Source organism: Corythoichthys intestinalis, chromosome 19, assembly GCF_030265065.1.
Source record: "Corythoichthys intestinalis isolate RoL2023-P3 chromosome 19, ASM3026506v1, whole genome shotgun sequence".
Classification (NCBI taxonomy): Eukaryota; Metazoa; Chordata; class Actinopteri; order Syngnathiformes; family Syngnathidae; genus Corythoichthys; species Corythoichthys intestinalis.
In genome coordinates this window covers 5427994-5442496 of record NC_080413.1, presented here as the reverse complement: position 1 = coordinate 5442496, position 14503 = coordinate 5427994, and the positions used below count along the sequence as shown (strand labels likewise).

At 40.9% G+C, this 14503-nt stretch overlaps 1 protein-coding gene across 1 annotated transcript in view; it reads right to left on the bottom strand.

Annotated features, from left to right (window-relative positions):
* Window positions 1–14015, bottom strand: part of LOC130908016 (poly [ADP-ribose] polymerase 1-like) — a 35261-nt gene extending 21246 nt beyond the window's left edge. Inside the window, exons 1-7 of the mRNA XM_057823605.1 lie at window positions 13842–14015; window positions 7854–8019; window positions 7676–7788; window positions 7396–7610; window positions 2543–2633; window positions 2367–2483; window positions 2125–2301 (exon numbers count right to left, since the gene is read on the bottom strand). Of these exons, the coding sequence (XP_057679588.1) occupies window positions 2125–2301; window positions 2367–2483; window positions 2543–2633; window positions 7396–7610; window positions 7676–7788; window positions 7854–8019; window positions 13842–13964 (1002 nt within the window). The 5' untranslated portion in view covers window positions 13965–14015. The remainder of the gene's footprint in view (window positions 1–2124; window positions 2302–2366; window positions 2484–2542; window positions 2634–7395; window positions 7611–7675; window positions 7789–7853; window positions 8020–13841) is intronic.
* Window positions 14016–14503: the final 488 nt, after the last annotated feature.

Sequence of the window (14503 nt, the reverse complement as noted above, 5' to 3'; positions counted from 1 at the left end):
CCCCCCCCCCCCCCCCAAAAATATAGTAAACAGACTATCATTTAGTGCGGCAACAATTTATTTATTTATTTTTTTAAACCTGTCCTGTTCAGCTGTTTGGCACAGAGAATGGAAGTCTATGTGTCCGGTTGGTCTGAACAGTTTTAATGTTTCACATTGAGAGTATGAAATACTCCCACTGTGATTATTCAACATACCCTATTTATTATGACAAAGCAGTGAACAGGAAGGGGTTATGGGGGAACAAAAAAAAAAAAAAGAAACAAGAAAAAAAAAGCAACAACAAGAAACACATTGAACGTCTACACCAGGGGTGTCCAAACTTTTTGCGAAGTGGGCCAGATTTGGTGTGGTAAAAATTTGGGGGGCCGACCTTGGCTGACGTCCTTTATGTAGAACTTATTAACTATTTAACTATTTAAGAACTATTTAAGCAAATTTTAGCAGCCCATTCTGTGTGTCACATTTGCTTTATTTTTTTTTTAATTAATAATTTCAACAATCTCGCAACTAGCCTTTGTGGCGTTCTCTTTTGAAATTCCTTGCGAAATACTGCTGCTGTAAAATTAAACTAGCTTCAAGTTGCTTCAATTTCTTGCTACGCATCGTCCCTGTAATCTTGTTGTACATGTCAGCGTGTCTTGTTTGGTAATATCGCCTCATGTTGAACTCTTTAAAAACAGCGACTGTCTCTTTGCAAATGAGGCAGACAGTTGTTGCGTATTTTAGTGAAGAAATAGTCCAATTTCCACCTATCCTTGACGAGTCGGCTGTCACAGTCAACTTTCTTTTTTTTGTTGATTGTTGCCATTTTAGAAAATTGGGAGTAAAGGGTCACACGGGGTAATGTTGCTTAGAGCGCTGCTGCCTTTTAGTGGGTAAATGAGGAGCAGCATTTAGTGTGTAAGCTACTTCATATGTTGGTAGCAGTAGTGCTGGCCAATTTATTAAGTCTGTGTGCCAGACGTTATTGATTTTATGACAGAGGCTGGGGGCCGGATGAAATTTGACCACGGGCCGCATTTGGCCCCCGGGCCAGACTTTGGACATGTCTGGTCTACACTGTCTAAAAATATGTTGGTGCTATTGTCAGCTAAATCTATTTCCGGTTGACACCATGTGGGGGGGGGGGGGGGGGGGGCTGTTGACCAGGGAAAGAAGGGGAGAAGAGTGGGGGGGACTATAAGCGAAGTGATTGGGAGGGGTAGAGTGTACACAAATCAGCACTGTGATCTAGAACCCAGTAATCGTGTGAATCCCTTGTGAGTGTAAGCCCGTTGGCAACCGACCCTACGCCTCCCTACCGCTAATCCCGGCACCAGGACCTCCCACCCGAGCGCACCCAATCACAACCAGCTGTACGCTAGCCCAACCAAACACGTGAAAGCCAAGCAGACGAGCGGAAACGCCCCGCAGGCGCCAACCCAGGGCCACGGCCCCCACCCAGCCAGCCCGGGGCAGGAGGCTGGACGGGTGTGTGTGTGTGTGTGTGTGTGTGTGTGTGGGGGGGGACCCATCCCTCCTCCCGCAGCCCAGCAAAGGAGGCACCGTTACGACCCCCCCGGGATCCAGGGTGGTCCCCGGGCCATCTGCGCCCCCATCAATCGGCCTTCAGGGATGGAAAGAGGGTACGCACCATCAACCCTACGCCCACCCCCGTCCGCCCAACCAGCCGCCACTGTAGCCTCCCAACCGGCAAAGCACGCCACGGGATCCCCAGCGGCCCGCCAAGCCCAGGGCGGGGCAGGGTCCCCCCGCCGGAGTAGGCGACATCCAGCCTATACACCGGCGTCCAACCAGTGACCTGCGACAGAGCGGATGGATACCCAGGCAGAGAAGAGAGGGGAAGGCGGAGGCAGGAGAGCGCCAAGGAGCCGCCGCGGGGCGACGCGAGATCGGAGCCCCGACCACCCCCTACTAGTGCGGCAACTATTGATCGATTAACTCGAGTAATTCCATGACAAGAAAGCTTCAAATCAAATTTTGCTGCTTCGAGTATTCGTTTAATTAGAGTGGTGTTGCAATGGTTTGTTTTGAAAGTGTTCGCATTTCGTTTTATTGATTTGGATGGATACACTGCCCTCTAGAGGAAACAGTGAATGTGACATAACTCGTTTCACGTACCTCTGGAGTGACCCAGTCTCGACGTGTGGGATGAGTGGTTTTGTACACACATTTTGTCCAGGCCGAGATGTCCCCCGTGCAGTAGTAGGCATCGCTTTTGAACACCAGCTGGCCTGAGCACTCCCCGCAAGGCTCCAGAGCGCCGAAGGCCATGCCTTCCGCCAATCTTTCCATCATCTGCGTCATTGGCAGACGTTTAGGTCCGAAGAAAAAGTTCGACTCGAAATATTTCGGGTTCTCACGTTGGAGTCTCCCGACGGAACACTCTGGCTGTTGGCTGTGAGTAGCTTGCTCATGTAACCGATGGGGCAAACCTTATACAGTTTGTCTTTGATGCCCCAGATCAGCTGGCTTTGCTCCTGTGAGGGTACAAATCAATTCAAACAGAGGATTCAAATTAAACAAAACTTAATGTTACCTTCAACTGCGTCTCCAATTTTTTTTGCTCCTCATCGTCCTCCGTTTTCTGTTTCTTGGCGACGCCGTCCACCTCGTTGTTTTTGCGCTTTCTGGGGAGAAAAAAACAAAAACAATTTAGAACTTGATGTTTCACCGCCATTGATGATGAAAGACGTAGTAAATGAGCCAATACTATTAATAGTTTCAGTGGGATGCAGTTTTTTTTTTTAAATAGAAAAAAACAAATAGTTCAATAAAAAAAAAAAATGTTTTGCTATTATTTGGGATTATTAATAGTCATTAATTAAATATGTAATAATTTACATTAGGGCTGCAGCTATCGAATATTTTAGTAATCGAGTAATCGACTGAAAATTCTATCGATTAATCGAGTTATCGGACAAAACCTATATTTTTAGGTGAAGAGCAATTATAAATATACATTAGAAAACAAGACATTTCATCTAATCTTGATCCATTTTCAGTCAATAAATGTCTTTATTTCCGATGTATATTGTTGAAAACAGCCAACAATTGCATCTCAGATGTAACTAGAATAAAAAAAAAAGACTAATTCACTGCTTCCACTCAAATTTTTTTTTAGATCTTATTAAAAAAAAAAAGATATATCTTACCTAAAAATGCCGTTACGCTTGATAACACACATCACTTAAAAGTTAGGATTTTTTTCCCACGTGTTTCAATTGAATTTGTATTTGTGTCAAGCCATTTTTAAGTTCTAGTTAAGTTTTAAGTTAGTCTAAACTGTAAGTCCTGATAGGATTTTGAGTTTTTGCAGTGTTCAAAATAAATGTATGATACAGGCTGTATTGGAGCACATTAGGGACCAGTGCTACTTGGTGTTTTATCCAGCAATGACTACTGAGCGAAAATTGATAGTTAGCATTATTGAGTTTTTAATTTGCACCCTCATCACTCCACAACGCTATTATGTTAAAGCCTGTATGTAAGACACGTTAGCCACGCATCGACAGTGGTCACAATTAATAGAAACCTAGCCCTCCGCAGGGCTAACGTTACGTGAGCTTGTGACAGTAACGTTAATCTTATTTATTAGCGCTTAGCGCTATGTATTAGCGCTTAGCGCTCTACTGCTTTAAGATGGCGGCGGTTTACTAACGCTGCCCAGACGCGGCCGAGTCTGTCATTTCGCATCTCGTTCAACATACATGTGATCTCTATGAGACGCATCAGACGCTACCTGCTACCAACTAGCATCGTGCGGGCAAGTATTTAGCAACGTCGGCGTCGTGTGTAGCGGCTGTCTGCTGCAGTAAGTTTCGTTGTTGTTGTTTTTTTGCTTCGTCCTCGACACACGTAACATCAGCGTGTTGTCCCGCATTAAAAGTAGTCCGAGCAAAACGTGATGCTTAGAGCTGTCAAAATAAACCAATACTCGAGCTGAATAAAATTACTCGGATCAGTTTTTAAACTCGAGTTGCTCGAGTATTCGTTTCAGCTCTAATTTACATACTACCATTTATATAGTTTTAGTTTTTTTTTATATTTGTATATGCACTAACGAATAAAAAAATGAAAAAAAAAAACAGTTCATTAACTTCATAATGTATTGACGGCTCAGGTTGGTCATGCACTGCGCCTCACATTCAAGTAGGGGGCCACCCTCATCAAGAGGAGTTATTTACAAACACACGCAGCGATCTAACACCGGATTTCTGTTGAAAAAGTACGAAAGCTGTACCACATACAAACAGGAGGGATTGTCTCAGGAGTGATTTGTTCGAAGATTCAAGGTAATTATTATATTTTTCGTACCATGCATGCATTTTGAAAAAAATCAATGGGAGAAATTAGCCGCTAATGCACTGGCATCATAGTGATCATTATTTACGTAAAATAAAAGGTAACTGGCATCATAGTTATTATTTACGTAAAACAAAAGGTAACTGCACGGTTGTTGTTTTTTTTGCTTTTAACCAAGAATCGAGATTGTTTCACGTCCTTATCTATAGACCCCAATCACCAACGTCACACAATCACGTGATCGCTGTATTGTGCCGCCATATTGTCCGTCATTGTGTGTCCGTATTGTCAATGATCGTAGTTTCTAAAGGTGGATTCACTTGCGTATTATCGAAGCCCCGGTGCTTTCAGACGCTGTAAACTCATTGGATGAGTTGCATAAAAGCCGTTATTTGGAAAAGCTGTGGTCGATCCAGTCGCCAGATACATATTTGATGCCCGAACCGATGTTTGCTCCCGTCCCGTGCATTGTGAGACCACAAAATTTCCAATCACACTCCAGTTTATGTCACGATAAAGAGTCGGGTACCCAAAATCGGCACCGGCCCGAATATAAACCGACATTTGGTCAGCTGACTGTCACCGTTGTCACGATTGTAAAATGAAACTTGATCGACAACTGGCCGGTGCGTGCCGAAAAATAGCTGCCCCGCGTGAAATGTCCCCCCTGACGGGAGCGCTTATTAAAGGGTATGTAGCTGCAAAGGGGGTGTGAGACATTAATAGAACCGTTATGTGTCAAGATAACAAATATTGATAAAGTTAACAAAAAAAATCAATCACATGAATGAGCAATTATCGAAAATAGATCGAAAATGACGAACATTTCCGAAAGTGTTCCGGAAACAGCCGAAGGGGGCCGGGACGTCACGACATTTTTCATTAAATATGTAATAATTTACATACAACCATTCATATAATTATAGCCTCTTATTTTTTTACATTTGTATATGCACTAACGAATAAAAAAATGAAAAATAGTTCAATATAGTTGTTTTGTTCTAATTTGGGAAATATTAATATTCATTATTAATTTAATAGTAAGATTTTACATACTACCATATATATAGTCTTTATTTTTTACATTTGTATATGCAATAACAGACAAAAAAAACTAGGGGTGTCAAACGATTAAAATTTTTAATTGAGTTAATTACAGCTTAAAAATTAATTAATCATAATTAATCGCAATTCAAACCAGCTATAAAATATGCAATATTTTTTTGTAAATTATTGTTGGAATGGAAAGCTAAGACACAAGATGGATATATCCATTCAACATACAGTACATAAATACTGTATTTCTTTATTATAACAATAAATCAACAAGATGGCATTACCATTATTAACATTCTGTTAAAGCGATCCATGGATAGAAAGACTTGTAGTTCTTAAAAGATAAATGTTAGTACAAGTTATAGAAATTTTATATTAAAACCCCTCTTCATGTTTTTGTTTTAATGAAATTTGTAAAATTTTCAATCAAAAAATAAACTAGTAGCCCGCCATTGTTGATGTCAATAATTACTTACACAATGCTCATGGGTGCTGAAGCCTATAAAATCAGTCGCACCCAAGCGCCAGCAGAGGGCGCCAAAACTCCGAAAAACACAAGTACACAATTCACTATCCTGTCATCTTAATCTGTTTGAGCGGGGCATTTGTGCGTTAATTGCGTCAAATATTTTAACTAGGGCTGTCAAAATTATCGCGTTAACGCGCGGTAATTAATTTTTTTAATTAATCACATTAAAATATTTGACGCAATTAACGCACATGTCCCGCTCAGACAGTATTCTGCCTTTTGGTAAGTTTTACAGCAAGGCTTTTTGTGCTGCAGCACAACAGCGAACTCTTGTGGTCGCTTTGCGACATGGTTTATTTTTTGCTTGCCAGTTCATATGGCTGCACGACGTCTCGGGCTGAAGCCTACGTTGTAATGTTGTGCTTATATGATCCTTGGACAAGATTTGTCCATAAGTATGGTTGTTGTAAAGAATGTACATATTATGTTAGTAAGCGAAATGTTCTATTTTTTGTATGAGACGCTTTTTGTTTATGTTTAGTGAACCTGTATAGCGTGCTAAGCTAACGTTGTTGCTAATGCAATGCTTGTGTACTTTTTTTTTTTTTTTTTTTGTAGTTTTATGACAGTCTAAAGAGGACAGTGGTTTGAGGCTATTTTGTTAATAAATCAGATGAAAAAGGAAGAACTCTGATTATTAAGGCGTCGTTCACAAGCTGTCTCGCTTTGGAAAAAGTAGACGCTTCGGAGTGAGGACAGCATAGACAGATTTAAATGACAGTAGAGTGAAATGCCCACTACAGTCCTTATGTACCGTATTTTAAATGTACAGTGGGGAGAACAAGTATTTGATACACTGCCAATGGATTTTCCCATTGGCAGTGTATCAAATACTTGTTCTCCCCACTGTATATATCCATCTTGTGTCTTATCTTTCCATTCCAACAATTTATTTTACAGAATATATATAATTTACAGAAAAATATGGCATATTTCATGGATGGTTTGAATTGCGATTAATTGCGATTAATTAATTTTTAAGCTGTACTTACTCGATTAAAAATTTTAATCGTTTGACAGCCCTAATTTTAACGTGATTAATTTAAAAAAATTAATTACCGCCCGTTAAAGCGATAATTTTGACAGCCCTAAAAAAATACGTAAAATAGTTCCATAAAATATATTTTTTTGGTTCTAATTTGGGATTATTGATATTCATTATAAATTATGTCATAATTTACACGCAACCATATATAGAATTATAGTTGTTTTTTTTTTTTTAACATTCGTATATGTACTAAAAATGAAAAATAGTTCAATTAAATATAGTTGTTTTGTTATAATTTGGAATTATTAATATTAATTATTAATTAAATGGTGGGAGGGATGGCGGAAACTTCACTGCCACCCTCCCGCTTCCAACGGATTGGACCTCTACAAGTGATAAAATCATTCCAATTTACATCACATCATTATAGCGAGCCTTGTATCGCAAATCGTATCGTATTGTGAGCTACTCAGAGGTACCCACCCCTACTTATAATGCCGATAATTCATCTCACCCTTCGGTTTTGACTGCCGGGAGCCTCTTCTTGAGCTCCTCCTGGTCTTCAGCCCTCAGCGTGCCCAAGCCCTTCAGCTGCGCGCCTCCGTACTCGGGCTTAAAGTCCAGCTCCTCCCTGTGGCTCACGAAGCACGCCGTGTGATACCAGCGGTCAATTAAACCCAACTGAGGCTTCTCTGGGTCCACAGTCTTCTTCGTCACGCGGATCTGATCCTGCGGATTCAACCGGAAAAATGAAAGGCGCCGCTTTTCAGGAAAAAGGGTAATCGCAAACGAACCTTCTCTATTTTCATATCGCATCCTTTGCAAGTGCTGCGGTTAGATTTGGCGTATTCCACCGCAAAGCCGTTGAGCGTCTTCTCCCCCGCGCCGCCTTTCTCGCCTCCTTCTCCTTAAGACGGGACAAAACCAATTTTAGCTTGTGTGGAAATTTGCCATTTGGCGACGAGGGCCGACCTCCTCCGACAGCTCCGCCGTTTTCGATGGCCTTCTTGACTTTCTCTTGGTCTTCCCAGCGGATGTCGGAAAAGCCGGCGATGTCGGAGGGGGACTGGGCCGCCGCTCTTAGCCAGAAGCAGGAGAAGTGATGCCAGTGTGGGACTTTGCCGTCGAACATGGGCGACTAACATGTGGAAAAGAAGCAAAGAAAACAATTCCATTAATGGTTTGTTTTGCAAAAACACTGTTCTTTGTGAATCGTGATGACATAAAGTGGGGCAAATAAGTATTTAGTCAACCACTAATAGTGCAAGACAAGTTCTCCCACTTGAAAATATTAGAGAGGCCTGTAATTGTCTACGTGGGTAAACCTCAACCATGAGATAGAATCTGGAAAAAAAAAACAGAAAATCACATTGTTTGATTTTTAAATAATTTATTTGCAAGTCATGGTGGAAAATAAGTATTTGGTCAATACCAAAAGATCATCTCAATACTTTGTTATGTACCCTTTGTTGGCAATAATGGAGGCCAAACGTTTTCTGTAACTCTTCACAAGCTTTTCACACACTGGTGTTTTGGCCGATTCCTCCATGCCGATCTCCTCTAGAGCAGTGATGTTTTGGGGCTGTCGTTGGGCAACACGGACTTTCAACTCCCTCTGCAGATTTTCGATGGGGTTGAGACCTGGAGACTGGCTAGGCCACTCCAGGACCTTGTTTGGGATCATTGTCATGCTAAAAAAAAACCAGCCACGTCTCATCTTCAATGCCCTTGCTGATGGAAGGATATTTTCACTCAAAATCTCTTGATACATGGCCCCATTCATTCTTTCCTTTACACAGATCAGTCGTCCTGGTCCCTTTGCATAAAAACAGCCCCAAAGCATGATGTTTCCACCCCCATGCTTCACAATGGGTATGGTGTTCTTCGGATGCAATTCAGTATTCTTTCTCCTCCAAACACGAGAACCTGTGTTTCTACCAAAAAGTTCTATTTTGTTTTCATATGACCATAACAGATTTATAACACATGTGGCAAAATGGATTTTGCCATGGGGCATTTTTCCTGGTATGTGGCAAAATGGGTTTTGGCATGTGGGATTTTTTTTCCCATGTGGCCTTTTTTGGTATGTGGTAAAATTGGTTTTACCATGTAGCATTTTTTTGATATGTGGCAAAATTGATTTTGGCATATGGCATTTGTTGGCTATGTGGCTTTTTTTTGGTATGTGGCTAAATGGATTTTGGCATGTGGCATTTTTTTTACCATGTGGCAAAATGGATTTTGGCATGTGGTATTTTTTTTTTGCCATGTGGCTTTTTTGGTATATGGCAAAATGGATTTCGCCATGTGGTATTTTTTTGGTATGTGGCAAAACGGATTTTGGCATGTGGCTTTGTTTTGGTATGTGGCAAAATTGATTTTGCCATGTGCCATTTTTTTGGGGTATGTGGCAAAACAGATTTTGGCATGTGGAAATTTTTTTTGTATGTGGCAAAATGGATTTTGGCATGTGGCATTTTTTTTTTGGTACGTGGCAAAATGAATGTTGGTATGTGGCATTTTTTTGGGTTTTATGGCATTTTTGCAGGCCACGCACGTTCATGCCATTGACGGCTATTCACGTCCAAATTTCCCATTCATTTTAGATGGCAGAAAAACATGTGTGGCTGTGATTTTAGACCATACACTTACCATTACAGCGCATTGACATTCAACTGGCACCCAAATAAGGCCATGCCTTTGACGGCTATGCACGTCCAAATTTTCCATGCATATTTTTAGTTGAATCTTTTTAATGGTTTTATCATAACAAAGCAACATACAATAGCATGTATACGAACAAACAATGACAGAATATTAATGCTATCCAAAGATTGACATGGAGGCAGCCGTCAGTGCACACACTCACTGACAAAAAAAAAACAACAACAACAACAACATAGACACACCATTCACAAGTACATAGTCTGGGATACAAAATACAGCTACTTGGTTTTGAGTTTCCACTCCAAAGACTCAGGGGGAACACAGGCTCTGTGGGTAGGTAGGTAGGCAAAACTGGACAGCACCGGAGTGCATTTCATAGGGGGTATATAAATTCAGCGATGGCATTGTTTTCTAAACAGTTAATGAGAATCTGGTTAAATTGAAATTAAAGCTAAAGGGGATGGAAGCTTATAGAATAGCTAAAGGTGAGGCAAGGCTGTAACAGCTTGGATGATTGCTAGAACTGTTTTAAATTCACTATGAAAAAACATTGTAAATGGCTGCCATGTTTTTTCATAGGTCTGGAAAGAGCCATTAGCAACATGTCTTAAATGTTCCAATTTTAGATTGGTCATAACGTCTTCAATCAGGCTCTTAAAATATGGAGGCTCGTTTTTTTTCCCAACTGAATACAATCATGCGCCTAGCGAGTAAAGTAATAAAAGCTATTGCACTGGCCTGGTGAGATGAAACCAACATATTTGACCGGTCAAGAGCAGGGTTCAAAGAGCAATTCAGATCACCAGCCAATATTAAATCATAGCAGTCAAGATCTGGCAACAGAGAGAAAAGAGACGTGAAAAATGTGGCGTCATCCCAGTTTGGGCCGTAGACATTTGCCAAGACGACTGGTCGATTAAATAATTTACCTTGCGTAATTACAAAGCAGGGGTCGCGTTAACCGAATATTTTCCGTTGTTGACCGGTTTTTTAAAACGGTGACGGAAAAAACTGAAGTCCGTCCGTCATTTTGACAGGTTGCAATTCACACCCCAGACCACAGGGTGGCGAGTGAGCATATTAATTAGCTATTGTATCTCTTAATGCATGACGTCGTTGGCTATTCTGTCAGAATATTGTAGCGTCACCGGGGTCTGGCGGCGGCACCGTGATTCACACATCAACGCGAGGTTCTTATTGGTGCACCCGGTGTGCCAGCGCGTCATCCAATTGGTGGACTAGGTTGCCGCCTGTGTATAGACCCTACTCACGTGACGTCACAGCCACGCCCCCGCGCCATGTTGTCCGGATACTAGTCATGTTAATGCATTAGCGCTTCGTAAATTCCTCCTATTATGGCGTGTTTTTCTGCTCGTTAACATTAATAATCAAAATGGTGAAGTCGTGTGTGGCGGTCGGTTGCAAAAACAGAGAAGATAGACGGAGAGACTTGAATTTTTACCGTATTCCGAGAGACCTGAAGAGGAGACAGAGATTGACTGCTGCAATTCGACGAGAAAACTGGGCTCCAAACGACTACCACAGATTATGTAGTAGTCATTTTATATCTGGTAAGATGCATTTAATATATATTTAGAGGGTTTTGGGCTGACAACCACAATTAAGATCATTGCTAGGCTAATCGCCGACAACATACACTCAGACGTTGTGAATGAACTACCTGAAAATATATAATTATAAGGGGATAATCAGACAGTTGTCATACAATTAATTTACAATTTCACTATTGAGGTCAAAAGCCAAAAAATAAATTCAACTAGGGACAATCTGGAGTAGTGCTGTCGCACTTTATATTTATTACGTATTATATATGTATATAGTGAGAGTGCTATCGCTAAACCATATAAACATTAAAAGCCCTAGCTCCATTGACAAATGATATGAAATACATTAGACTTGACAGTGGATGTTAGCAAGAACAAAAGATTTTGAATTGAAAATTTCGTAACTCACCTTCCGAGCACAAGATTCCTGCCGAATTTTCGTGTACGAGGACATGTTTCACCCAACCAGCAACGTAGCATTTATAAGCCTCCAAGCTCTTAAAGTTTTTCAAACTTTCGTGAGAATAGGCTGATTTTGTGTGGACAAGATAGTTGTAAATATCAGGAGATCAGATGTCAGGCGAAGCCAGCGGGTCGAAAAACATCGATTTAGGCATCAAATACGGATCTGGCGAATGGATAAACTGAAGCTTTTCCACGTAACGCCTTTTATGCAACGGATTCAATGAGTTTACAGCGTCAGATAACACCGGGGCTTCCATGAATTGCTCTATAACTTGCTCGACTAATTGAAAACAATGAGAATAGGTCTGAAAAAGAGGTACAATATGGCGGCCGGAAACAGCGACACGCCCATTTTGTGACGTAGGTGAGTAGGGTCTATAGACCCCAATCACATGACGTCACAACTCCGCCCCCCTGACTGGAGCCACCATATTGTCCGTCAGCTCATCGTGTTTACACATTACCGCTACGTACATGCCTCCTATTACAGCGTGTTTTTCTGCTCGTTAACATTAATAATCAAAATGGTGAAGGCATGTGTGGCGGTTGGTTGCAGTAACAGAGAAGATAGACGGAGAGACTTGAAGTTCTACCGTATTCTGAGCGACCCGAAGAGGAGAGCGAGATGGACTGCTGTAATTCGACAAGAAATCTGGGCACCAAACGATCACCACAGACTATGTAGTAGTCATTTTATATCTGGTAAGATGCATTTAATATATATTTAGAAGATTTTGGGCTGACAACCACAATTAAGATCATTGTGTGACGTTGGTGATTGGGGTATATATAGTTGCCTTTTCGCCGCCAAGCAAGCGTTAGAATATTAATTAAAAATGAATGAAAACTAAATACGATTGAATATGTCATCATTATCATTTTAAAAATTTAAGCGATGGGTAAAAATAGATTATGACCGGATTTTTATGACCCTGTCAGTCAAAATGACAGACAACGAAAATGTCGAGCGCAACCTCTGTTACAAAGCGACCATTTTTGTCCCTGATTGTTTTCGTCTCTATAAATTGAATATCTTGATGTATAAGGATAGCCACCCCTCTGCGCTTGCTGTTAAAGTCTGAATGGAAACATTGCATGAAACCACCTCTTAGCAATCTTGCATGATCTTTATTAAGTAATTTGGTTTCTTGTAGATGGACAATATGACATTGTAATTTAGATAAATGTGAAAATATTTTGGTACGCTGGATAGGGTTGTTAAGCCACCGTACGTTCCAGCTCACCAATATGTTGGAGTTCAAGCCTCTGTTCAAAGGTGGCATATATAAAGCCTGATAATGCGTGTATTGAAGAAGAATCTAAAGCACATTGTATTTAAATGGATTGTACCCAGACTGGACAAGACATGACGAACAAGGAACCTAGACTGTTCACACACAACGCAAAAAAAAAAGGCAGAAAAACAACTTAAAAAATAAACCAAAACGGGTCTCAAAAAGACGAATGTTCATCCTGGTCTTCATTGCTTACCATGTAAGCTCCCGACAAGAATCTATGCAAAAATATCAATAGATTTTAACTCAACATAATGAGGATTGAATCAAGTTATTAACTGAGGAATTAAATCAGCCCAAAATAGCAGTTGAAACAGGGCTAACCTGTTCGCTCCAGTGAATCACTAGTTAGGAAATCAGACCTTCAGTAGTTCTTTCAAAACAAAGTCTTTGTCCATGCATATTAAATGGCAGAAAACAATACCAAATACCACTTTTCATTTTTGCCTCTGCTGTATTTTTAAGCAGTCTTTAGATAATAGCACTAAACAAAATAAAAGGTTTTCAAGTATCCCTTTATTTTTTAGCAATATATTTGTGTGCTCACATCACAAATAGGGGGAGATGCATAAGGAAAATCAATATTAAATTACGAAAATATTAGAAGCTTTCATATTTCGGCCATATCGCCCAGCAGTAGGAGCCAATCAGGTCTTTGCTTTGCTCTGTGCTTATTGTTGTCAACGAATACAACAATCTGCAAAAAACATTCACATATAACCAAACGACATGGTTAAAGATTTATTTCACATGGGGGAAAACCACGTTCACAGTGCAAGCCGTCAGCCGTTTCTTCCGCCTAAACATTAAGCACGTTTACACGAGAAAAACTTCATAAACACTACGTTTCATGTATGAAAATAGGAACTTTATCCATACGAAACTCCTTTGTAAAAACCTAATTAGCTTAACGCGCGATAACTACCTTGAGTAGCTTTCGTCAAACAGAAGCAAAGAGACAAGGCTACCTGCACCATGATGGCCATTCTTAGCGAGTCTCTAGCGATGTTTTCCTTGCACTTCTTGCACGAAGCGCGGTCACTCTTGGCGTACTCGACCATGTATAGTTTGTCTTCTTGAGAGTCTACCATGTTCGGTTTGTTATTCTATTTTTCAGGGAAGACGCACAAATAACATTGCCTGGCTCTGCCAGACTATTCTCCCTGTATTTTTCAAACACTGAGAGAAATAGTCAGGGAACCATCCCATTATCGGCCTTTTCGAGCAGGTACAAACTCAATCGACAAATCAGATTCGTTTATTTGCGTGACGTGTTCTTCAGTCTTCACAAGCAACGTCACTCTTGCGCGCCGAAAGTCGTCTCCACAACACAGATGGTCAACGGGATAGAACATGTTCCAATCCGCGGTAAATTCTGTTTTAAATTACCAAAAACACAGCGACACGAGTCACTGACAATAGTCTGTCTCGCGCTAGCCATGTTGAATAAACTCCGCTCTCTTCGTATGTTTACTTCTGCGCGCAAGTCCCTCGTTTTTCCGTCGTCAGTTATAACGTCACTCCTGCCCGTCGCTGATTGGTCCACTCCGCTGTCTGTTTGCTGTGGCTTGCTCCGCCCTGGAAATTGTATCCGTGGGAATGGTGGCCAGACTCATAGACCCTACCCACG